This window comes from Esox lucius, chromosome 20, assembly GCF_011004845.1.
Source record: "Esox lucius isolate fEsoLuc1 chromosome 20, fEsoLuc1.pri, whole genome shotgun sequence".
Classification (NCBI taxonomy): domain Eukaryota; kingdom Metazoa; phylum Chordata; class Actinopteri; order Esociformes; family Esocidae; genus Esox; species Esox lucius.
The window spans coordinates 23552886-23577211 of record NC_047588.1 but is presented as its reverse complement, the minus strand read 5'-3'; the positions used below and the strand labels follow the sequence as shown (position 1 = coordinate 23577211).

General features: G+C 40.0%; 1 protein-coding gene across 2 annotated transcripts; it reads left to right on the top strand.

The window, feature by feature from the left end:
* The first annotated feature begins 458 nt into the window (after positions 1 to 458).
* rbm42 (RNA binding motif protein 42) lies at positions 459 to 24322 on the top strand. Of its 2 annotated transcripts, none has more exons than XM_010885081.4 (11): positions 459 to 558; positions 970 to 1026; positions 1249 to 1384; positions 3272 to 3341; positions 4927 to 4998; positions 5131 to 5297; positions 9415 to 9591; positions 9773 to 9919; positions 21439 to 21556; positions 21716 to 21910; positions 23697 to 24322. In XM_010885081.4, exons 2-11 carry the CDS (start codon positions 971 to 973, stop codon positions 23807 to 23809), a joined length of 1251 nt encoding a protein of 416 aa, XP_010883383.2. In that variant the 5' UTR covers positions 459 to 558; position 970; the 3' UTR covers positions 23810 to 24322. The 2 variants fall into 2 exon arrangements, with proteins under 2 accessions (XP_010883383.2, XP_010883384.2); XM_010885082.5 differs by having other exon boundaries at positions 463 to 592.
* Positions 24323 to 24326: the final 4 nt, after the last annotated feature.

The following is a 24326-nucleotide window of genomic DNA, read 5'->3' as shown; positions in this document are numbered from 1 at the left end:
TATGCTCCACACAACTGGAATAAGCCGGCCAAGAAGAGCGAATGTCACTGAGTGAGTGAGTGACCGACTGACCCCATGTTCAGTTTGAACCTGTCTAAAAACAGTTTTACTATCTATCACGACTTGCCTTCTCACGATTTAACTTATTGTTTTCCACAATTTGCTATTTACTATGCAAATAATTTGACTGGTACTTTTGCCAGAACGCAGGGCCGCTAATAAGGCTTGTGGTTAGTGTAGTTTTTGGCTCTTAGAAAACTGGAACGTATTTCTCTAAACAGAGGTTGAAACATTTACAACTGATTGACGCTACATTGACATACGAATTATTTTACCATATTGACAATGAACAGAACGTCTACGTTGCACCGTAATATAGGAATCAATCATATTTAAATAATCCACTGCTCAAAACCATGGATATTTTGCATCCGAGACCTCACTTTCCAAGTCTATGCAACGTCATAATTATGAGACCAACGCCATTCGAACGTTGGTCAGGGTTGGAAGCGACGGACAAACAACAATTCATGCTTTCCAGAGCTAGCTGAAATTGAAGTTTGTTTTCTTTTTATTATCGTTACAATTGATGGTAATGACGTTTTGCGAACAAACTTGTTATTCTAAGGTTGCCTTTGCTTGTTCTATTAAATTAACCAGACTGACTAGCTAACGGTAGCTAGCCTATTAAGCTCAACTTGAAAATAAATTAGTTGAATCGGCTAACCCCAGCCAACCAACTAATGTACAATGCTAGCTAGAGTAGAAACGTATGCTAGCAAACAGTTAGTTACTAGCCTTTTACACTAGCTTGTTAGCTAGCTGTAATGCTAACATGAAACGTTAATTATCAGTGTTGTTCCTTATGTTAAGTCTACGGTAAACGTGACATAGTCGGGACTACTAGCCAACTACGGGTGTGCACCACCAAAGTACACCAATGCCAACTAAACGGTTTTGTCTTTACAGTATGGCGATGAAGTCCGGGGAGGAGCGGTTGAAGGAGATGGAGGCAGAAATGGCTCTGTGAGTACTTAACAAGAACTCCGACATGACGCTACTTGCAGCAGTGTTACATTGACGTTTGCGGTGACAAATCGTAATATATGCTTAGTGATATGGTTGCTTATCTTAGGACAGGAAATCAGTTATCTCTGAGTTTCTTTTCATTTTTTTGCGGTATGTAGCAAGCACGCAGTAGATTACGAATGTCCTGTTCTGTCGGTAACTTTGTTGGTTCTGCTACAGGTTTGAGCAGGAGGTCCTGGGTGGTCCAGTGGCTGTGACTGCAGGAGGCCCTGCAGTGATGGAGGTAGTCCCTATGGGTGTTCCTATGGCTGTACCTATGATCCGACCCATCATTGGTACCAACACCTACCGGCAGGTACTGAGAATTCTGAGGAAATTATTATAAACAAATATCCAACACTAGAATGAGTATGCTCAAACCTGTTCATTGCCAAAAGCATAGACAATGTGTTGTCAGTTGATGTAGCTCACTCCTTTCCCATTGACAGGCTTGACAGATAACGTAAAAAAACTTCTCCCGGATTTATTTTAGTTCATTGCATGGCAGCATATTTCATTAGATAACCTTATGTCTTCCTAACCAGGGTGATTTCAGGTGATTTGGTGTCTTAGATAATTAAAATAACCCCAGAGTATTCCTCTTTCACTGGCTAAATACCCTTTACTTTTATCGAGCACACTACCACAGAATATGTACATGAGAACATTTCATTTGAGCACTAGTATTGAAATGATTGGAATCAGCAACTTATATCTAATATCATGAATCACTTATAACTGTACAATTCAAACAAACGAATACTATGGCGACTAATCTAACTAATATACAGCAACGTATTGTTTGTATAAAATTCCTTTCACTTGAACGCACACTCAGAGTAAATAAATAATAACAATTATACCCGGGGTACCTGTATTAAAGAAACAATCTTAATCAGGGCTCTGAAATATGTTGGTGCAGACCTTTGAAAATTGTATCAGAGTAAATGACAGCAATATGATGTCCTATTTGTCTATCCGTATGTATGTGTGCGTGTATGGGGGCAGTTCCAAACAGTAGGATAGTCCAGTGCAGTGGAGGGTCATGGAGAGCTTGGTTGGTTAGCCAAAGATTTCTTCACATCTCAGAGGAAACCCTAAGATCTCCTGATACCTAGGGTTGCTATCTGAGTTTGCCAAATGTTAACTCTCAGGGTCTTCAATATACCTAAGCTAGGCCTCTTATGGCAAAAGATTAATAGGTTGCTGTGGTAACTTTTATATTGTAAAGGCTAGCTAGCGGCTAACCGTAACTAACAAGCTAAAGTAACAGCATATCACAGACAACCCGAAAGGAAACTAAAAACCAAATTGCTGTTGTATGGTGTCTCCATTTAATTGTGTTGCCAGTTGGCCCCGGACAACGTTAAAACTGTGAAATATATAATTTCTACAATTTACAACCGTTCAGTTTTCTCTCTTATTAACAAGACTAACTCAACCAGCCTAGACAAACCCTGGGCTACATCTATATCTGAGCTTTTTGCTGTAGTTGTGAGCATTCTGGCCTTATTTTAGGGCTTTTTTTCACCCTGACCATTTTCCATCAATTTGAATTAAGTGCATTCTGAACGTTCTAATTCTAGCACATTTTTATGCCACAATGGTAGTAGATTTACCAGGAAGGGCAATGCCCAAGCAATGGAGCCATATGTTTGCCTAATAGCTTTCTTTTCCAGTCATGATTATACATTTCTACAGAAAAAGTACAAAACCTTTATACCTGACATTATTTGTTTAAACATTATTTTAAGCATTCATAATGAAGTTTAACAAAACAATCACTTTGTGAGTTTATTTTTCTAAATAGATGATGGGAAGCCTACGTTGGTGTTTTGTTAGTTAGTTGTAAATTGAACTTCGAGTTGGATAGAATCTCATTGAATTTCTTCTCTACACTCCCTCTGATGCCCATTAATGTAATTTTTTAAGTGTTGATCACATGAATCATCACTTCTTACCACTGTTGATTACATCATGTACTATATCAACATGTATCAAATGTGCAAAACACAATAGCCCACTCTAGGAACTTTGCCATAGCAGCATCAGTTACTTCTGACCAATGCAGGTTTAAGCACAGTTTTTGTTTTCGCAGTGTACTTGTTGGTGGATGCGGAAGTAGATCAATGCAATGGATCTTGGGTTTTTACTAGATGAAACACAATGTGGTTTCATGAGGTATCACTCCCTTTTTTCTCAGGTCCAGCAAACCTTGGAGGCAAGAGCTGCAACTTTTGTGGGACCTCCACCGCCTGCATTTGTAGGCCCAGGTAATATTTTCATTTATTTATGTTAAGTTGCTTGTTTTTTTCAACTCCAATTACCATGTTGACCATTTATCAGGGTTCCGTTCGTACCGTAATGAAAATCCAGGAATAGTCATGTAATTTAGGAACCGTCATGGTTAAGTTTAGGACTCATCATTTTCAGAAAATACGTGTCAATGGGTTAGGTAATTATGTTTATCGCTAACTTTCCTTTAACATCAGTGAGATAAAAAAAACTATTTGTCATGATGGGAATGATGCAAATAATATGCCTCACCTCTGTCCTGTGTTGTTGTATGCTACTGCCTCACTTGTGTACCTTGAACTAGCTAACTTGCTGTAGTTGGCATGCTAAAAGACTGCTTGCAATGATAGCTAGCAGAGTAAAAGTTATTCTAACAATTCTCAGTTACACATAAAGTATAAGTCATGGCTAACAGAAGTTTAAGATGTGCAGAATGCAAGTTGTGCAGTAAAGATGCTAAGTTTCTAACATGGGGAGGTTGTACTAACTAGCTGCATGAAATAAAAACACTTGAGCTGTTGCCCATAAGAGGATATAGACCACGAAAACGAATTTCATTGGCTACAAAATGATGTTCATATCATTATGCCCATACCATTACAGATACCACAGTTGGTAGCACACTGTGGGCTAAATGCATCCTTTGGCTTTCTCCAAACAAGGATACAAGGCTTTCCAGATGTCAGTTCTGACATGCACAACAGGTTTGGGAAGTTCTTAAAGGGCAGTTTTTGTTGCGTAAAACCACAAGGTGTTTACTTCCCTGTTAGGTACGATTTCTGTACAGTGGAAAAAGACATGCCAAACATAATATTTATTTGAATTTATTACAAAGTTATAAACTTTGCCCATTGCCACTGTCGTTAAAGCTGCACAAGATAGGATTTTTTCAGGAAAACAACTATTCCAGCATTTTGCAATTGCTCATCAGAAAGTGGTTCCGCACCAATGCCCAATAGAGAATGACGTTCCGAATAATAATACGAAAGCATTTATTTACCTTTTCCAAAAGAAAGCACAAACTCAGATTTGTTATTCTTAGCTTTGCTGACGTTAGTTAGTTTATAGAGGGCTAGTCTAAATCTTCTTTTGCTTCTTTGCAGTTTTTGTAGTGTGTGCTGTAGTAGACAATGGAGGAATTGGCAGTTTGTCGTCATAGTCTGTAATTGTAATTGTAGTTTCTTACAGTAAGCGAGCTCCCTGTGGCATACTTATGCTATAAAAATTATCCAGGTAAAATGCGCGTTCACAAAAGAAACCAAGGAGGAAAGCCCGCCTCACAGAAGGCAATAGGATGGAACGGGATTGTTGGAACAGAATTTTAAAGTAGCGGCAGGCTCCAACAATTATTAATTGACATTTCACTGGCACTGAATTATGTGTTGCTAAACAACTCCTAGAGGGCCTCATCAGCTTATACGACATGTTTATAGGGGACAAAACTAGATTTTTTTTAATTACATATTTGCAGAGCTAGTACACAGGTTGTAGGGTGCTCATATTTTCTTATTTAGGGAGAACTCTGCAATGGGTCTGTTTTTACAGTTGTTTTTCTTCCATTAGCTATAACACCAGGTGTCCGACCACCGCCTATGATGAGACCGGCATTTATGCCACACATCCTGCAGAGACCAGGTCATCCATCTCTAATGTTGCTCAATTGACTTCAATACTAGCTAAATTAACATTTAAATGGCATTAAATCTCTACTGTGATTCAGTCTTTGAACCACAGTGTATTAGGGGGCTAATATGACATCTCTTTCAGGGGGTCCTAGGATGCCTCTGATGCGTGGACCCCCTCCTCAGGGTATGATGGCTCCCCCGCTGCCACGCCCCCCTCCCCCCCCACCCATGATGATGGCGCCACCCATGCAGGGACCCCCTCAACACCCCATGGGCCCAATGGGACAATTGAGCTCAGGCGGACCTCAGGTTTGTTTTTATAGTGCCCTTTTTCTTTCTCAGACAGTTAATCTATGTATACAGTATCTCACAAAATCAAGTGAGTACTCCCCTCACATTTTTGTAAATATTGGATTACATCTGATCATGTGACAATGCTGAAGAAATGACACTTTGCTACAATGTAAAGTAGTGAGTGTACCGCTTATATAACAGTGTAAATTTGCTGTCCCCTGAAAATAACACAACACACCTATTAATGTCTAAACTGCTGGCAACAAAAGTGAGTACACCCTTAAGTGAAAATGTCCTAATTGGGCCCAAAGTGTCAATATTTTCCAGCACTGCCTTCACCCTCTTGGGCATGGAGTTCACCAGAGATTGACAGGTTGCCACTGGAGTCCTCTTCCACTCCTCCATAACGACATCACAGAGCTGGTGGATGTTAGAGACCTTGCGCTCCTCCACCTTCCGTTTGAGGATGCCGCACAGATGCTCAATAGGGTTTAGGTCTGGAGACATGCTTGGCCAGTCCATCAGCTTTACCCTCAGCTTCTTTAGCAAGGCAGTGATTGTCTTGGAGTTGTGTTTGGGGTCGTTATGTTGGAATACTGCCCTGCGGTCCAGTCTCCGAAGGGAAGGGATCATGCTCTGCTTCAGTATGTCACAGTGCTGGCAGCACTCATGCAGCCCCAGACCATGACACTCCCACCACCATGCTTGACTGTAGATAAGACACAGTTGTCTTTATGCTCCTCACCTGGTTGCCGCCACACACGCTTGACACCATCTGAACCAAATAAGTTTATCTTGGGTTGAACCAACCTGCAGTGTTGTGTAATTATAGGGGACAGCATATTTACACTGTTATACAAAATGTGAGGGATGTACTCACTTTTGTGAGATACTGTATCTATATACAGGTGCTGGTCATATAATTAGCATATCATCAAAAAGTTTATTTATTTCAGTAATTTAATTCAAAAAGTGAAACTTGTATAATGTATACATTCATTCCACCCAGACTGATATATTTCAAGTGTTTATTTCTTTTAATTTTGAGGATTATAACTAACAACTATAATGAAAATCCCAAATTCAGTATCTCAGAAAATTAGAATATTGTGAAAAGGTTCAATATTGAAGACACCTGGTGCCACACTCTAATCAGCTAATTAACTCAAAACACCTGCAAAGGCCTTTAAATGGTCTCCCAGTGTGGTTCTGTAGGCTACACAATCATGGGGAAGACTGCGGACTTGACAGCTGTCCAAAAGACGACCATTGACACCTTGCACAAGGAGGGCAAGACACAAAAGGTAATTGCTAAAGAGGCTGGCTGTTCACAGTGCTCTGTGTCTAAGCACATTAATAGAGTGGTGAAGGGAATGAAAAGATGTGGTAGAAAGGTGTACAAACAATAGGGATAACCGCACCCTGGAGAGGATTGTGAAACAAAACCCATTCAAAAATGTGGGGGAGATTCACAAAGAGTGGACTGCAGCTGGAGTCAGTGCTTCAAGAACCACCACGCATAGACGTATGCAAGACATGGGTTTCAGCTGTCGCATTCCTTGTGTCAAGCCACTCTTGAACAAGACACAGCGTCAGAAGCGTCTCGTCTGGGCTAAAGACAAAAAGGACTGGACTGCTGCTGAGTGGTCCAAAGTTATGTTCTCTGATGAAAGTACATTTTGCATTTCCTTTGGAAATCAAGGTCCCAGAGTGTGGAGGAAGAGAGGAGAGGCACAGAATCCACGTTGCTTGAAGTCCAGTGTAAAGTTTCCACAGTCAGTGATAGTTTGGGCTGCCATGTCATCTGCTGCTGTTGGTCCGCTGTGTTTTCTGAGGTTCAAGGTCAACGCAGCCGTCTACCAGGACGTTTTAGAGCACTTCATGCTTCCTGCTGTTGACCAACTTTATGGAGATGCAGATTTCATTTTCCAACAGGACTTGGCACCTGCACACAGTGCCAAAGCTACCAGTACCTGGTTTAAGGACCATGGTATCCCTGTTCTTAATTGGCCAGCAAACTCGCCTGACCTTAACGCTATAGAAAATCTTTGGGGTATTGTAAAGAGGAAGATGCGAAACGCCCGACCCAACAATACAGAAGAGCTGAAGGCCACTATCAGAGCAACCTGGGCTCTCATAACACCTGAGCAGTGCCACAGACAGATCGACTCCATGCCGCACCGTATTTCTGCAGTAATTCAGGCAAAAGGAGCCCCAACTAAGTATTGAGTGCTTTACATGCTCATACTTTTCATGTTCATACTTTTCAGTTGGCCAACATTTATTTTTTTCTATTGGTCTTAAGTAATACTCAATTTTTCTGAGATATTGAATTTGGGAGTTTCATTAGTTGTCAGTTATAATCATAACAATTACAAGAAATAAACATGTGAAATGTATGTCTGTGTGTAGTGAATGAATATAATATACAAGTTTTTTTTCCTTTTTGAAAGGAATTACTGAAATAAATCAACTTTTTGATGATATTCTAATTATATGACCAGCACCTGTACATTAGTTGTTGCATTTTGAAAATGTTCCTTTTGGACATGTCTAATTTTTTGTGATTAGGACACACAGAACAGTCACCCTATAGATGTTTAGGGTATGGCTGGGCATTGGCAGTGGCAGTTATGGTCAATTGTCAAAGGGTTGCCATCGCTCTGCCCTGTATTGCTGCCGCTTCCTCTTCTTCAGTATCCTCATCTTCTCCTGCTGCATCTTCCGCTTCTCCAGCTGTGATTTTTTTTTTTAGCCTTTCTTACATTCTACCCCCCACCCCCCGCTTTCCAGTGCCTCTTTGTCACCCGCGTCAAGCTTCAGAAGAGATGCAGCTGGAGAGGGTTGAGTCTGGCCTGGAAGGTTACTGAACTTGCCAGCCTTCTTTAGAGGTGTTGGTATGTTGCTGATGCAGCAAACGGACATGTTTTGTGTATGTCTATATACAGTAACAGTCCAAAGTTCCCACACACCTTCTAATTTCAAGGGTATTTCTTTAGTTTCGCTATTTTCTACATTGAGAGCATCAAAATCAATCTATCAATCAAAACATCAGCAGTTTTCACAAGGTACTTTTACAGATATCTGACCTGAAACCCCAAAGAGCAAGCAACAATGCAGTTCATGCACAGTGGCTAGGAAAAACTGGAATGGATCTTAGGAACAAACCTAGACAGGAACCAGACTCTGAACGTTATGAATTCCAGATTATAATAATTAATAAATGCATATGGGTTGTGTCCAGAGTCTACAAACATAATCCGCATCAGCTTTATGACCAGGTGGACAAGGAAAGGGACAAACGGCCAGAATCGTCAGGCAGGAACTTGATCTGCAACACAATCAGGAGGACTTTGGGCAGGGACAGCTACAAGTCATTTGGGCCTGGTTGTCCTGAGGTGTGGTCCAACGGTTCATGTCCTTTTAAGTTTGAACAGAACAGGACACAAGGCAAGGTAGAGAGCGCATTCCTTGGATTCACATAGGGAACTGACTTTACTCCCCCGGCACAATAATTTAGCAGCATAAAATCTTGGAACTGATATGGGGTTCCAGTTACACTGACCTTATTTGAAGATAAACCTGGACAGTGCCCACCTGGCAGGAAGTAATAACACATATAACAAATAACACAACACAAGTGGTGAAAGGTTCACAATACATTCCGTATTGTAGATTTTTCAATGTAGCCATCCTTTCCCTTGATGTCAGCTTTGCACATTCTTTGTATGCTCTCAACTTGCTTCATGAAGTCACCTGAAATGCATTTCAGATTTACCGGTGTGCCTTTGTAATTTGTGAATTTCTTTTATAATGCATATTAGCCAATCAATTGTGTTATGACCAGGTGGGGTTGGTATACAGAAGACAATCATCATGTCTTTACTGTAGTAGCCCAATTTATGGCTAGAACAGGTCAAATACGCAACAAGAACAGTCCATCATTACTTTATGAAATCGACAGTCAATCCCGAACATTTCAAGATCTTTGAAAGTTCCGTCATGTCCGGTCACAAATACTGGCTGTCATGAGGATCACAAGGCTGTCATTATAAGGCGAAGGTTGGATGTATGTGGATTTCTGTTTCCTGTTTTTTTTCTTAAGGTGCTTACGGTTTCTACCCATCTGCAGGTTGGTTCAACCCATAGTACACCCATGGGACACAATATGGTGTCAGCTCCTCTAAGACCTGTAACCCAGGCCCCTCCCAAGATTACCTCTTCAATCATCTCTGCGGCCCCTACAGTATACACCGCTCCCCCAATACCCAAGAGACAAGACATCCATGCCCAGAGAAAAGCTCGCATGGTAAGTAATTCCCAGTTACCTCTTGGATAAAAAAACAATTATATAATTTAACAATTATATAATGTGCATTTCACATAAACCTTGCCAAGTATGTTGCAGTTTACTGGAAATTCACAGTAAATTCCATTTATGCAGATCTTGTCTGTTTTTTTCTTTCTTTCGGCTTTCACTTTGACATCAGGAAGAACTTGCTGCATCTGTAGCAGAGCAGCAGGCAGCAGTGATGGCCGCTGGACTACTGGAGGCTAAGAAAGAGGCCAGCCTTGCTTCCTCAGATGACAGTGTTATTGGACCCAGTATGCCGGAGCCAGAGCCCGTCCACCCTGAGGTACAGAACTTTTACAGTTTATTGTTCTAGCAAATACTCTCATGGAAGGAAGATGTAAGAGTTTCCTCTGATATTCAGTTGTACCTACGACTCGAACATGGGGATCCTTGCCAAGCCGTTACATTTTGTTTTCAACAAGGAATTGGGTCATGTCAAGGTCCATTTATACTCTGGAAGGGGGTAGTGTGGATTTGTCAACTGTGACAGAGAGGACATGGAGCTGGTATGCCTTTCCCAGGAGGAAGATCAGCTCAGTTTTTTTCAGTTGAGCTTGAGATTGAACCAACATCCAAGCAAAGATATTGGCCTAACATAGAGATATATCGCCACCTAGGTGGAAGAAGGGGGAAATTAGAAAATAATTGACTAGGGCCTTATAAAATATGTGGTGAAATGCCACCTGTCAAGATTTTATGTTTTGTCCTGCTTTCTTTTTTTAATTCCACCCAAACAACTAAGGAGCTGGGATTTTAACTCAAACTACAAGGCAGCCATGAGAGATTAACTGATGAAATCAAGCCCTGTAGGGGCAAGATGTTTGTAGCTCCATTGTTCTGTAGTAGCGGTATTGTAAATAGTCATCTTGTACATGTAACTCATAACCCAGTCTTGTTCATCATACTTAGAACATAGTATGGAACGGGGGGGAAATCAATCGATATATATACAGTTTTTGACAATATTACAGTCGATTCTCAATTATTATTTTTTGTTAGTTTATTTTATGCACTCCTGATCGCCCAAACCGATTAGATGGTGTGGGCTTTCTTGTCTAAAACACATCCGCCATGACGGAGTATGTATTTTGTTAACATTTCCTCAAAGTGCACAGCATGGACAAAGACATACTTCCAAAGCAGTTACCATGTTTTCCTCAGTCTCCTGGCTTGACAGATTATTTTGAGGAGATGGGTAATCACATTGGAATCGTATATTAACATTAATTGGTTTTGTTAGTAGAATGTGTCTCACTTGGCAGTGCAGTGCATTCTGGTTAACATTGGGTTTGGAACCATTACAATGCGTTTGGTTTGTTTCCCAGAAATCAGTCTGCTTCCCGGAAACATTATTCGTTCCTCTATGCGTTGAATAAAAATATGCGTTGAAATCATGTAAATCAACTGAGCTATGTAGCTATATTAACTTTTTCACATGCTAAAATTCAATTAGCAAAATTGTTTTCACCATGAGGTAAAATAGCATTTTGGGCTTATTTCCATTACAAGGGAAAGAATATAACATGAGATACCTATTTTTGTTTGCATAATGATTTCCTGGCTAGGGAGAGCATGGCATTGTCAAAATAATTCCTCTACCCATTTCACCGTAACTTATTATAACCCATAAAATGCAGAAGCATCGGAAAGTTTTGTGCTATTTTCATTATTTAACTAACTTTATATTATCGTCAATGTGTTATTAGGTGGATACATGTTTTGTTATTTTGGCTGTTTACCAAAACATATTCACATTATGGCCTTAAATTGCAGTATCCCAGCTTTAATTTAAGGGTATTCACATCCAAATAGGTGGAAGGGTTTAGGAATTACAGCTCTTTCATATGTAGCCCCCTTATTTTTCAAAAGCTGTTTCATGAACAGGTGTGGACTATTCCTTTGTTATTAATTAAGCAGGTAAATGGTCTGGAAAAAAAACTATGCACTAGTGAGCTCTGCAACACAAGAAGGCCCGGACGTCCGTGGAGACAACAGTGGTGGATGATGGTAGGATCCTTTCCATAGTAAAGAAAAACCCCATCACAACCTCCAGCGAAGTGAAGCACACTCTCCAGGATGTAGGCATATCATTATCCAAATCTACCATAAAGGGAAGATTTCACAAGAGCAAATACAGGGTTCACCACAAGGTGGGAACCATTCATAAGCCTCAAGAATAGAATGACCAGATTTTGCCAAAAAAAGACTGCCCTGTTCTGGAACAGCATTCTTTGGACACTAAGAATGCTGTGTCCAAAGAATGCTCATGATCTTAGTTTCTCATGAAACTAAGATCAACCTGTACCAGAACGATGGGTAGTATATAGAGGAGGCTTGGAACGGCTCATGATCCGAAGCATACCACATAATCTGTGAAACATGGTGGAGGCAGAGTGATGGCATGGGCATGCATGGCTTCCAGTGGCACTGGGTCACTAGTGTTTATTGATGTGACAGAAGCAGCCGGATGAATTCTCAAGTGTGTAGGGATATATTGTCTGCTCAGATTGAACCAATTTCAGTGAAGTTGATTGGACAGCGCTTCACTTTACAGACGGACAATGACCCAAAACATACTGTGAAAGGAACCCAGGAGTTTAAGTGGAATATTCTGCAATGGCCCAGTCAATCACCTGAACTCAACTTGATCGAGCATGCCTTTCACTTGCTGAAGACCATACTTAAGGCAGAAAGACCCACGAACAAACAACTGAAGACCGCTGCAGTAAAGGCAAAACATCACAAAGAAGGAAACAGTGTTTGATGTCCATTCGATCCAGACTTCAAGCAGTCATTGCCTGCAAACCATCAATCAATCAATCAAATGTATTTATAAAGCCCTTTTTACAACAGCAGTTGTCACAAAATGCCTTACAGAGACACCCGGCCCTAAACCCCAAGGAGCAAACAACAATAGTGTTGAATTTCAGTGGCTAGGAAAAACTCCCTAAGGTTGAATTTTAGGAAGAAACCTAGAGAGGACCCAGGCTCAGAGGGGTGACCAGTCCTCTTCTGGCTGTGCCGGGTGAGTTAGTAAGAGTCCAATTGGAATAATAAATACATTTCTCTGGGCTAAATCCAGAGTCTATTTGATTTTAGACTAGGTCAGAAATATGACCAGGTGGACAAGTACAGGGACAGCAACGGGCCCCCCAAACCAGGTAATCCGCAGGTGTGGACCAGGACCTCATCTCCTCCTAAAATGTAAAACTGGAGGAGACTGAGAAAAGTTAGTAGTGCATTCCTCATATCCCCCAGCACAATAATATAGCAGCGTAACACCTTGGAACTGAGACGGGGGGGTCCGGTGACACTGTGGCCCTACCCGGACAGGGACGGGAGGCCCCGGACAGGGCCCAACAGGCAGGAAATCAATCCACCCACATTGCCAGGCATCAACCAAAGGGACACCCACCAACCGCAACCCCCCTGAATGAGGGCCGAGTATTGCTAGCAGCGTACAGCCCAATTGCACAGGTGCGCAAAAGAGAGTCAACAACAAGCCAGTGACTCTTCCCCCAAAAGGCATTGGAGGGAGGGCATCCCAGTGGTGACAAGAGCCCACCTGGCAAGACCGCAAGGGTGGACAGTATCAAGCCTACTGGTCACCTTCACGCCCCCGGGCCAGGCTACACCTAATTATAAACCGTGCTGTAGAGATGAGTTTTTCAAACGATTCTTGTACAAAGTATTAAACATTTTGTTTATGTTTGTGTTAATTTGTCCAATTACATTTATTAACAAAATGTGAAGAGGGAGGTGTTGGACAAATCTAATGCAAATGACAAACACTTAAGGGTAGCTATTGGTAGTTTAGGAGGAATGGGAACAGTCCATTGTCATTTTGGTGGCTACGAACCCACCATATCCTGGCTGTCTTCCACCTTCATTGTGCAGCATTGCCTTGTTCTTTCTCGGCTATGTTGGCCTTGGCCCGGAGCTGCTCCTTGGGAGCTCTTAAATGCCTCCCCTGACATTGTGTCAAAAGTAGGCAGCTGTGTAGGGGCAGTGCTGGCCCTGATGGGTGCCCCTGGAATGTTCTACAACCTACATCCTTGTTCTTTGGAGGCATTTGTGCAAAGCTGATGAAACAGGCAGGGTACATTTGCACCACAGAATTTAATCCCAATTGTCTTGCAATCTCCAGAAACAAATGAACCTGTTTGTAGTTATCCTGTATTTATTGAGAATTCAGTTTTTTATATATCGTAGGGGGCTTAGGTTTTTGCCTTTAAATGTAGAGGTTCTACTGTCAAAGATGGATCTCGGTATCTCACTTAAACGTCAATATTTTTAATGACACCTAGTTACCAAAGGAAATTAATAATGAAGATGAGATTTCAGTATGTTTTAGAGCATAGTTTGGGTAAGGTATTGAGTTTTACAAAAACAAATGTTTCAGTCTTCCTGTTAAAGTTTGTCTTCATTCCTAAATAATAACCTCAAGCCTCAAATTAGGAGAGAACTTTAATGTTACAGCTATAGGTCTATATTGTCCACCCACCGCAAAGAAATGTTTGCTTAACACTACAACCGCCAGGCCTTTCAGACCCACCGCTAGATCTAGCGTAGTGTTGTGTCATTAGCATACTAATTGTCCCTATTAGCATGCACATTCTACTCCGCAGAATCACCAGCCAGCCACAGCATCAGTTCATCTACTGTGTTATCAAACTAAATGGAACAGTCTATAAAGCTGAATTACAGAATTTGCATTAAATGTCTCACTAATTTCTTTGTCTTGAAGAATACAAAAATGTTTGTCTTATGATTTGAATATGAAAAAAACATTATTTTAAAGAACACAGACAATAACGTTTTCATTATTTTATTACACTAAACATGTATACATTGAAAATACAACACAGATACATTCTTCACAGATAAATGCAATTCAATTTAGTTTACATTTTGATTCTATTTTGATGAAGTAGAAGATAAATTATCAACCAATGTTGGCAGATCAAAGGATTTACACATGCTTTGCCATATATAGGCCGATGTATGTAGCCTGTTGTCTTGTTCTCCAAATGCATAGGCTCGGGTATGTGGCATCAGTCTTCTCTTCAAGTAAAAACATTAGTGTATCATCAAGGATGTTTTGCACTAGCCTATGTAATGATGGGGATTATTTGATTAAATATATCCATTAATATATGAAAAGGTAATTTGTTGATTGTATTGGACACTCTAGGTTACTGTTGCCCATGCATTTATGTATGTTCAATCTTTATGCTTCTGTCCAACAGTCAGCAGACAGTGTCAGGAGTTTGTAGGTGCAAGACCGGCAAACAAAAGTTGGACTGCACACAGTTATCATTGTTCATGTTCTGTGTGCACTTGCAGACTTGACATTGTCTTCTTGCCAGGTGTGGGGCAGCAACAATTAATTGATAAAAATCAATAATGTCGATTTATATAAATTGTTGCTAATATCATTATCTATTAGTTGGGTCTACATGTGACGCAGCAAAAGAATATATACATTTTGAAAGATGGCGGAGGCTATACCAAAGAGAAGTTGCGTATGACCAGAACCGTAAAAAGTAGCCCGCTGTCTGGGACCACTTTACATTTAAGATTTAAACGAAAACAATTTGTTGCAAACGCAGAACTCTCATGGCACAGGAGCACGACTGTAATGCATGAGCATTTCAAGAAAATACGTTGTAGCTGTGATGACAAAAGATGAATAGTGCTCAGGATGGCAAGTTAATATAATAATAATTCCTAATTCATTATAAATTGTATTCATGGAGTTATGTTTTTAAATTGAGAAATGGTTAATCCTGAATGCATGGTTGAGTTAACAATAACTTCAGGTTTTTCACCAACAAAGAAGTTTGTGTATAGTTGAGCATCTCCAACTAGCTAACCATTCACAATTTTACAGATGAATTAACCCATTAATTAACCCATTATTTAACCCACAACAGAAACATTGAGGCATTTAAATGCATTACAGTTTCCTTTAACATTTACAATATCAGTCAAGTCTTTAAAACCGTTTTATGATACCCTGGAATGCTTTTCCAACAGTCCTGGAAAATTATATTATAACCATTTTAGTTTTTGCAAATTTTTATGTTTTATAACTGCTGCCTGCATTGTAGATGAACATTTTAGATAAAACACTTGCATTTCATTCTGGAATTTGTTTTTGGTAAAAATAAATAAAAAAATAGCAATAATATAATAATTGGTGATAATGTGGTGTATGGCAGATATAGGCTAAAGCTATTTGGCAGCACTGTAGGGAATGTTTAAAAGTAACTAATTGCACTCAAGACTGGTATGTTCCCAATTGTAGAACTCCTGCAGTATTTACTTATTTGCTGTAAAACATTCAGAGGAAGTTATTTTTACCAGTGATTTTTGCTAATTATCTAAAGTACTGATTAAAAATAAGTGAACCCTTCAGGAATGGTAATTATTTTTGTATAAAATATAAAAATAAACTCAATCTTTATGTAAACACCAATTTGTAACAGACATTGCAAATAATGGACAATAATGAAATATTTCCTTCTGTTTAACAAAAGTGGTTTATTCAACAAAAACTTACATTTCATGTGGGCAAAAATGTGAAACCCTTAATTCAATAGATCCTCCATTACAAGCGATAACTTGGAGTAAATATCTCCTATAGTTGCTGGAGTGAGGTTCAGCGTGGGAAAATTAACTTTTTTGCCCAACAGTCTCAGTGGTTTGTATATGCAACTTACATCAGCTACTTACATTTCTTACCAGCCAATGATTTCCCCAATTCAAGCATATTTTGAATTTCTTCAATACATTCATTTTGCTGTTAATACATAGGGTATAGGCAAATTACTAAAAATTAAAACAAGCAGTGGATTTTTCAGATTCACAAATAGTGCTAATCAGTGTGGTACTGGATATTACTCATCAGTCAGTAACATAGCATGAAGGTTTTACTTTAGTGTTCTTCAAAGTTGTCATCTTCCTCTTCAGATGTCTCCTCCTGATCTTCATGTTTGGTCTTTCCCTTCCTGGCTTTTCCATGAAATCCAGTCTCCTGGCCCTGTCACTTTCCTCATGCCACAGCTGTAGGGCTGAGTCAGAATCAGGGTTCAATGTCAGGGGTGGGTGTTTGCACAGTGATCAGGTCAGTTAGTGTGTCTGACCTCAGACCTGACCTCTAGCCACTCTTTACCTGTTAAATCAAATCTGAACCCCGTTCAGACTGCTGTGGAGGCTGGTATACACAGAACTAGGTTGCAGACAAGCTGAATGCGATCAGGGCTCTGGCCTACCAATCTGGTTTATTTCTGGCCAGGACAGCTGGTCCACATTTGAATGCTGGTACAGACTGCTCTTGAGGATGGTACACTGGTCTTGACCCCACAGTGGTTTATAAGACACCCTGTGTCTGAAATCTGCAAAGACAAACAAAAGGAAATCTTAGGGGACAGTTGCGCAGACAGTGAAAGGTTTTCAAAAACAAATGTTGAATGCGCATGATGATAACCTTTACATTTATCTGCAGTAGGCCAGCTCATGATATCCACTAATTCTGAAGCATATAGTCCTCAAACACTGCACTGTCAGTTCCATCTGACGTAATTGCTGAATACTTTGAATGACTAATCTTATTTTTATTTGTATATTTACTGCCTCCTTGACATCTCTGCAATGTAGAGCACAAAAACCCTGGCCTGCTTCTTGTTTTGATTAGTTTTCCCTGTCACCAGTCCTTACTGCTCATCCACTCTGAAGGTAGTTAGAATTAGCACTGTGACTTGGATAACATTTACCTGCATTGCAAATATGCAACTTCCGTTGTGCATTTAACAATTTTAGTTACATTGCAGTTTTCTTTTGGCATCCCAAAACACAACTTCAAGTTAGTTATTCACTTATTTGCACATCCAAATGTAGTCCTGAAAAGGTCAGTCCTCTGAAGAGAATCCTCATTGTGTCCAAAATGGCTGATTGAATGTCGCACATAGACTTTTTGCTACAGTCTTACTCCTGCGGTTCTGTCTTTGCCAGCTTTGTGGCAGTGCACTTAATGCATTTTGGATGACCAGTGTTCTTCTATTTGCTCAGATTTTGTTTGTTGTTTTAGGATTTTCTGACGTGTAAGTACGGCAGTAAGGACAGTGCTCTTTAGGGACGTCGTAGGCTAACCATTCCCCTGGTTTTTCCCTGGTCCTTGTGGCACAATTTCGAGAAGTACCTTTCATTTTTCTTGGTTTTGCCTGTAACCTTTTCTACATTCACCTTGTCTATTGGTTCTGCCTTGGCAGCAGTCCTCTTAACACATAGCATATTTTGCCACATTTCAGTTAGTAACTTTCCTTTCGTCTGTACCTCAGCTCTGACTAGATGGTTCACAGACTTGCTCTGAAATCCAAACAATCTTTCAATCAGTGACAAGTAATGTTTAAATAATAACAAAGGAATATATATATGTATGTATTTTACAGTCCACCTGCTATAGTGGCTGGTATACAAGGCAAAGTTACCTACCGCTCCAAAAAAGTACCCGCATTTGGCTGGTGAAGTTTGAGGGCTGCCCATCATTGTTGGAGGATCTATTTTCATCCCTGCTTTAGCTCCTTAACTGATGGCCTGACGTTCTGTTCAAGAATCTCTGTATACCTCAGAATTCATGGTTCCCTTGATGATGTGCAGTCGACCAGGTCCAGAGAAAGAGATGCTGCTCCAGATCTTGACATTCCCACCACCAAGCTTGGCTGTTAGTAAGGTTATTTTGGTGGTAGGCAGTGTTGGGTTTTTGAATCTGACCAAAATGTAAATGTCAGACTCAGGAAACCTTTAGGTTTGTCTAGGTCAGACCTGGACAAAATAAGGCCCGTTGAGTCATTCTATCCGGCTGCGATACATCCAAAACTTTTAAAATAATACAAAAGAAAAATACCGGACGAGGTCTGCAGATTGCGTTACTTTATTTACTGTTGCATATTTGTTTATTTTCAAATTCAAAGTCCTGTGGCACACCCAGTAATAAGTACTGCAGTATCATACTGTCTGTTTAAAATACCTTTAAGTTGAAACAAGGTACCGGCACCACAATCCACATGCTGAAGTTATCATTTGTACGTACTATACGCAATTGGGCATAATGGCTAGCGATCTCTAGCCTAAGAAAAGTTGATAACGAAAGCAGGGTATTTAAACTATTGACAGGAAAATATTTATTTGCAGATGTCGCAGGTAAAGCAACTTGCTTAATACGTTAAGCTAACGTCACAGTTTTTAAAGAGTACAATTTGCAGAGGCACTTCCTGAGCAAGAATGCAACGAAATACAAAAACTGTCACCCGATGCTACAATTCAACAAGTCCAAGTGCAGATGCAGCCTCACTGATGAACATCTTGCTGCAGTACCGCACACTGCTTCAACAGTACCACACACTGCTTCAACAGAAATGACTCCTGACTTCATCTCACTTGTCAACGCCCATACGAGGCTCTCCTGTTCATATTGAGTGAGTAGCCCTAAAAGTTGATTTCTTTGGTCTGGGCTGCTGGAATCGCTGTCGTTAAAAACATGTAGTACAAAAAATATACTGTATGAAGTTAGATGACGGCAATTATACCAACATTTGCTTTGAGTGAAAATCTTCAGAAGTGATTTCATAGACTTATGTCTGCCTAATAACTATTATACCTATATAACTGTTATACACTATACCTTATGTAATGTAGCTTACCCTGTTGAGTTGAAAACTAAGTTTTAAGGCAAATATGTTTTGCAACATTTCTGTTGAGTTTTTCTTAGGCCTTTGCCTGCCATAATAACATTTGTTAACAGAAAATAATTATAAAAAAAACATTGTTGAAGTAAATTAAGTTCAATTATGAAAACTGTGTTGCATGAAAAATAAATATGCATAAATATAATATGCAAGTTAACAGAGTTAGCTATGTTGTGTGTTTTTTAGGCATGTTGGTTAAAAAAGTAATCTGGCCCACGATGCTCTCTGGCATTTTCGGTGTGGCCCCCCAGTGAAAAATATTGCCCACCCCTGGTCTAGGTGGTCTTTGGCAAAGTAAAGACTGGCAGTTTTGATCCAGTGTTCTTATTGTTGAAGCAAGCACAGTAACAAGGGTGTACTGCAAATCTCAGGATGTTATGTTTATTTGGCATTTACCTGTTTTATTTTTCTTGTATCTTGGAAAGTGTCCACCTAGCTGAGTTGGTCACTACCCTCTTCCTGATGTCCTGTGGGATCTAATTACCTCTCCGCTTGGTGTGTTTTGCATTTACCTTTAAGGATAACACCAAACTGACCACGTACTTTGTCTCTATACCAGTCTTGCCCAAACACTTTCCTATGGATCCCTGCCTTTTCTGCTTTTCCCCCCTGTTTTTCTGCTAACTGATAAATAGTAAATGACAGCATGTTTTTGAAGACTGGTTCTGATTTAAATAAAAATGTCATAGTGAACACTAAAAAAGAATATAATTGCACAAGGAGTTTGCATTCTTTCACGCAGCGCTGTATATTTGCTTTTATGCTATTGCCTGTAAACATACAGTTCATGTCTGTGTAGGGTTCAATACTGACGCATATATAACTGCCAAAAACATTTATGGTTTGTTTCATTAAAAAGAGCACCGCTTACAGGGGAACCCTGACTATGAAAAGGATTCTCTAAATTGTGATGCATTGTTAAAATTAATTGGAAAATATACACCATATTATCTGACAGCTTAGTTTTGAACAGTTTGGTTTTTCGACCTTAGTTCAGCTATTTTTACAGCAATGACATTGTTCTTGAATTATATTGCCGAAGCATTGGATGAAAAATCACTGTTGCCCTTTTTATTGGCCTGTCAATGGCTTTGTATAAAGAGGATCACTTCCTTTTGCTAAATGGTTTAAAAATGACCTTAGCAACAGGGCTACTATTAGCTAGCTATAGCCAACTTTTGTTTGATATATAAAAATGCAAAGTCCTCCTATGGGAGTTTGGTGAAGTGTACCCTAACTGGGCAAAACTAGCCAAGATTGTCTTAATAATCCCAATTTACTGTGTGCCTGAGGAGAGGGGATTCTCTCTCCAAAACCGAAAAAAAACAGGTTACGTTTTTGGAAAACATAACCAGATTATACGCATTGCAAGGTGCTCGAAAGGAGTTAGGCAGTTTTGATGTCCCAACAGCAGTAGCTGGCTTTGAGCAGGTTAAGATTCAATTAAATGTCTGCTTGCAAAACATTGGGTGCCCCAAAACAAATCTGATGTTAGAGCCACGCAAAGCCTGAGTTTGGTAACGCCTGGTTTTGAGGCAATTGACGGGTTGATTTTCAACAGTTTTAGACGAAATTACCATTTGGAGAAAAAAAAATGCATACAACAGCTTGTTGGATGATTTCAAAATTACTACTTTGTCAGGGTCTTTCATAGCACATGTTTCTACCTAGAAATACTGTACCTTGCAATTTTGTTATATGAAAATCTGTCTTTTAAAAGACAAAAACAACTGCTATGTTGGTGCTAGATTTTGGTGACGTGCTTTTTGTGCATGCTTCAGTATCAGAGCTGAAACCTCTGGATACAGTCTACCAGGTAGCCTTACATTTTATTACTGATGCAAACTTTTGCAATAATCCTTGTCTTTTATACAGTTTGGTTCGCAAGGACTTCCTGCCTCCACCTTCCCCCCAAAAAATTGTCTGAATTAAGGTACGAGGGAGATTGAAGATTAGAAAGGGAATGTCCAAGGGTTGGAGGCTGAAGCTTTGAGTTTAGTGATAGAAAGCAGCATTACCAGAGGGTGCTATATAATCTTGTATTTCTTTGCAGCCAGCGGATGGCACAGCAGAGGAGAAGAAAAAGGGAAAGCAGGAGAAGGCTAAGAAGTGTATTCGTACAGCTGCGGGCACCAGCTGGGAGGACCAGAGTCTACTGGAGTGGGACTCCGGTAACCTAATTTATGACTTCAGATTACACTGAGATGTTAAATGCCTAATTACCTATATAGAGATATTAAAATGTAAGTGTTCACTGCAAACAGATTACTTCTTTTGTCTCCCTCTTTACCTGGCATCACACGTCATCTTCTGACTTACCCTCCTTCAAGATGATTTCAGAATCTTCTGTGGAGACCTTGGCAATGAAGTGAACGACGACATCCTGGCACGGGCATTCAGCCGCTACCCGTCCTTCCTGAAAGCTAAGGTGGTGAGGGATAAACGCACAGGCAAGACCAAGGGCTATGGCTTCGTCAGCTTCAAGGACCCCAATGATTATGTCCGTGCTATGAGGGAGATGAATGGTGAGCAAGAGATGTATTATAAAATGGGTTCTTTTGTGTCCATAGATATTATTTGAAAAAGGGGTGCCTGTTGAACTCCAATTATGTAGGTCCAGACCCCCCCACCTGCCTGACATTTTATTGTCCTATTCCTGCTGTTCCATGGGTGAATCATTCCCCTTATTGCTCCCTATCAGCTGTGTAACTATGAAATCTAATGAAATTACTGAATTAACCTTCATATACTAATACACTACACTGCTCAAAAAGGTTAAGGGAACATGTAATCATCAAAGTATAACACCAAGTCAGTTAAACTTCAGGGATATCATTCTGTCCAGACGCCATGGTGAACGTTATGATGCCTGCAACATCATCCAGCATGACCAGTTTGGCGGTGGTTCAGTGATGGCCTGGGGAGGCATATCCTTGCAGGGTCACACAGACCTCCCCATGCTAGCCAACAGTACCCTGACTGCTGGTATTAAATCCTCAGACCTTACGCTGGTGCAGTGGGGCGTGGGTTCCTCCTGGTGCAGGACAATGCCCGGCCTCATGTGGCCAGACTGTGTAGGCAGTTCCTGGATGACGAAGGCATTGATGCCACTGACTGGCCCTCATGTTCTCCAGACCTGAATCCAATTGAGAACCTCTTGGACGTTATGTATCGGTGCATCCGATGCTGCTAAGTATTGCCAAAGACTGTCCAGGAGCTCACTAATGCCCTGATCCAGGTCTGGGAGGAGACACCATCGACTGTCTCTTCAGGGGCATGCCCAGACATTGTCGGGAGTGCATACAGGCACATGGGGGGTCATACACACTACTGAGTCACATTATGAGTTGCCGTGATGAAATTCACATAAGTTGGAACAGCCTGTGATTTCAATTGTTTGCTTTCATATTCCTGTGTGAGTTTTTGGTTTTGGTGATTTTGGTTTTCATTGACCATTGTAACATCATATTGTTCTCAACGAATTACACAATATGCAGTTAAAATGTTATTTTTAATATACTTCCTTCATTGAGACTGGGTGTGTGATTTAGGTGTTCCCTTAATTTTTTTGTGCAGTGTATTATGTGAAAGGTTTTTAATGTAATAGTTACATGTTGTCCAGCAATGAATTTGCTGGAACCACCAACTGAATGACTTTATGGCACCAGTGCCACCAGTAGAACTGTTAGTTTGGTGCCTTGGCTTTGTGCACATTTGCACTACGATACCTTACTGAAAGATATTTTAAAAATACTAGAGCCGCTCAATGTTTTTTATTTTTTCATCAACTTGTGGATGTCTCTTTCTGAGGTTGTGGGTGTGACCTAATCATTTGTGCCAGACAATCTTTCCAAAAATGAATGCTTATTATTTTTTAAATTAATGTTTTAGGTTTCTGCCAATTAATTAATCATCACCAAAGGGTGAATAAAAATGCTTCCCGCCCATTAAAACCCTTTGTTAGATAACAAATACTGAATTTTTGAAGTGATATTATTATTTTATTTTACACATTATTTATCTTGATACATTTCTGACTATTTGAAACTTAGTTTTTGCTGTAATTCTGTCTTTATGCAGAATTTGTTGTATAAAATATACAGTATTTGACTTTGGATGAGAAGGAAACCTTGTCATTTACTCATTAGTTCAGGCACAAATTGAAATCTATTAACAAGTAGGCACAGTGATTATTTTTCTCCCACATTGTGTAAAAGGGGCCCTTACCTTTCTCATAGTAGTGATTCTTCGAGCAATTGTCAAATTATCTTACAGACTATAATGTCAATCTGATCTTATTTTTCTTCACAGGGAAGTATGTTGGCAGCCGACCCATCAAATTGCGAAAGAGCATGTGGAAGGACAGAAACATGGAAGTTGTACGCAAGAAACAGAAGGAGAAAAAGAAACTTGGACTTAGATAAACTTTTTCCTTTGTATATGTGAGTGTGTTGGTTTTTGACTGAGGCAGTATGTATTACAAACACTGACAGCAGAACTGTTCTTATTGCCCAATTGGAAGGCCACTTATCCAGCTTACCTGTCATGTTTTCAAATGTTGTCTGAGTAGGGATGCCTTTTTACTTATAGAACATGGGTAAACAATGCTACAAAATACCATAGTGTACATGGCAGTGTCCCTGGTTGTAATATTTAGAATTTGTCCTCCCATGTTCCAAAGTACCATGTCATTTTGAAATGCCCAATATACTGCTTTTATTTTTCATTTTGTGACAATTTTCTTGGGGAATTGCTTCTTGTGCATTTCATATTGTCAGAATGAGTGTTGATTTTATTTGTGTTTCAGGAGTATATGTTTTTAATACAGACAACACTGCAAAAACATATCTCAATGTTTGTAAATTACTGGACAATTTTGAAGAAGCAGTAGGTTGAAAACAATTGAACGTTTTTCCAATAAAACCATGTTTATTACAGATT

Excerpts from the sequence above, each read along its gene's own strand:
- rbm42 (XM_010885081.4), top strand. The coding sequence starts at position 971 with ATGGCGATGAAGTCCGGGGAGGAGCGGTTGAAGGAGATGGAGGCAGAA. Across the intron at positions 1,385-3,271 it reads GTACCAACACCTACCGGCAG|GTCCAGCAAACCTTGGAGGC; the intron begins GTACTGAGAATT and ends CTTTTTTCTCAG. Across the intron at positions 9,592-9,772 it reads CCCAGAGAAAAGCTCGCATG|GAAGAACTTGCTGCATCTGT; the intron begins GTAAGTAATTCC and ends CTTTGACATCAG.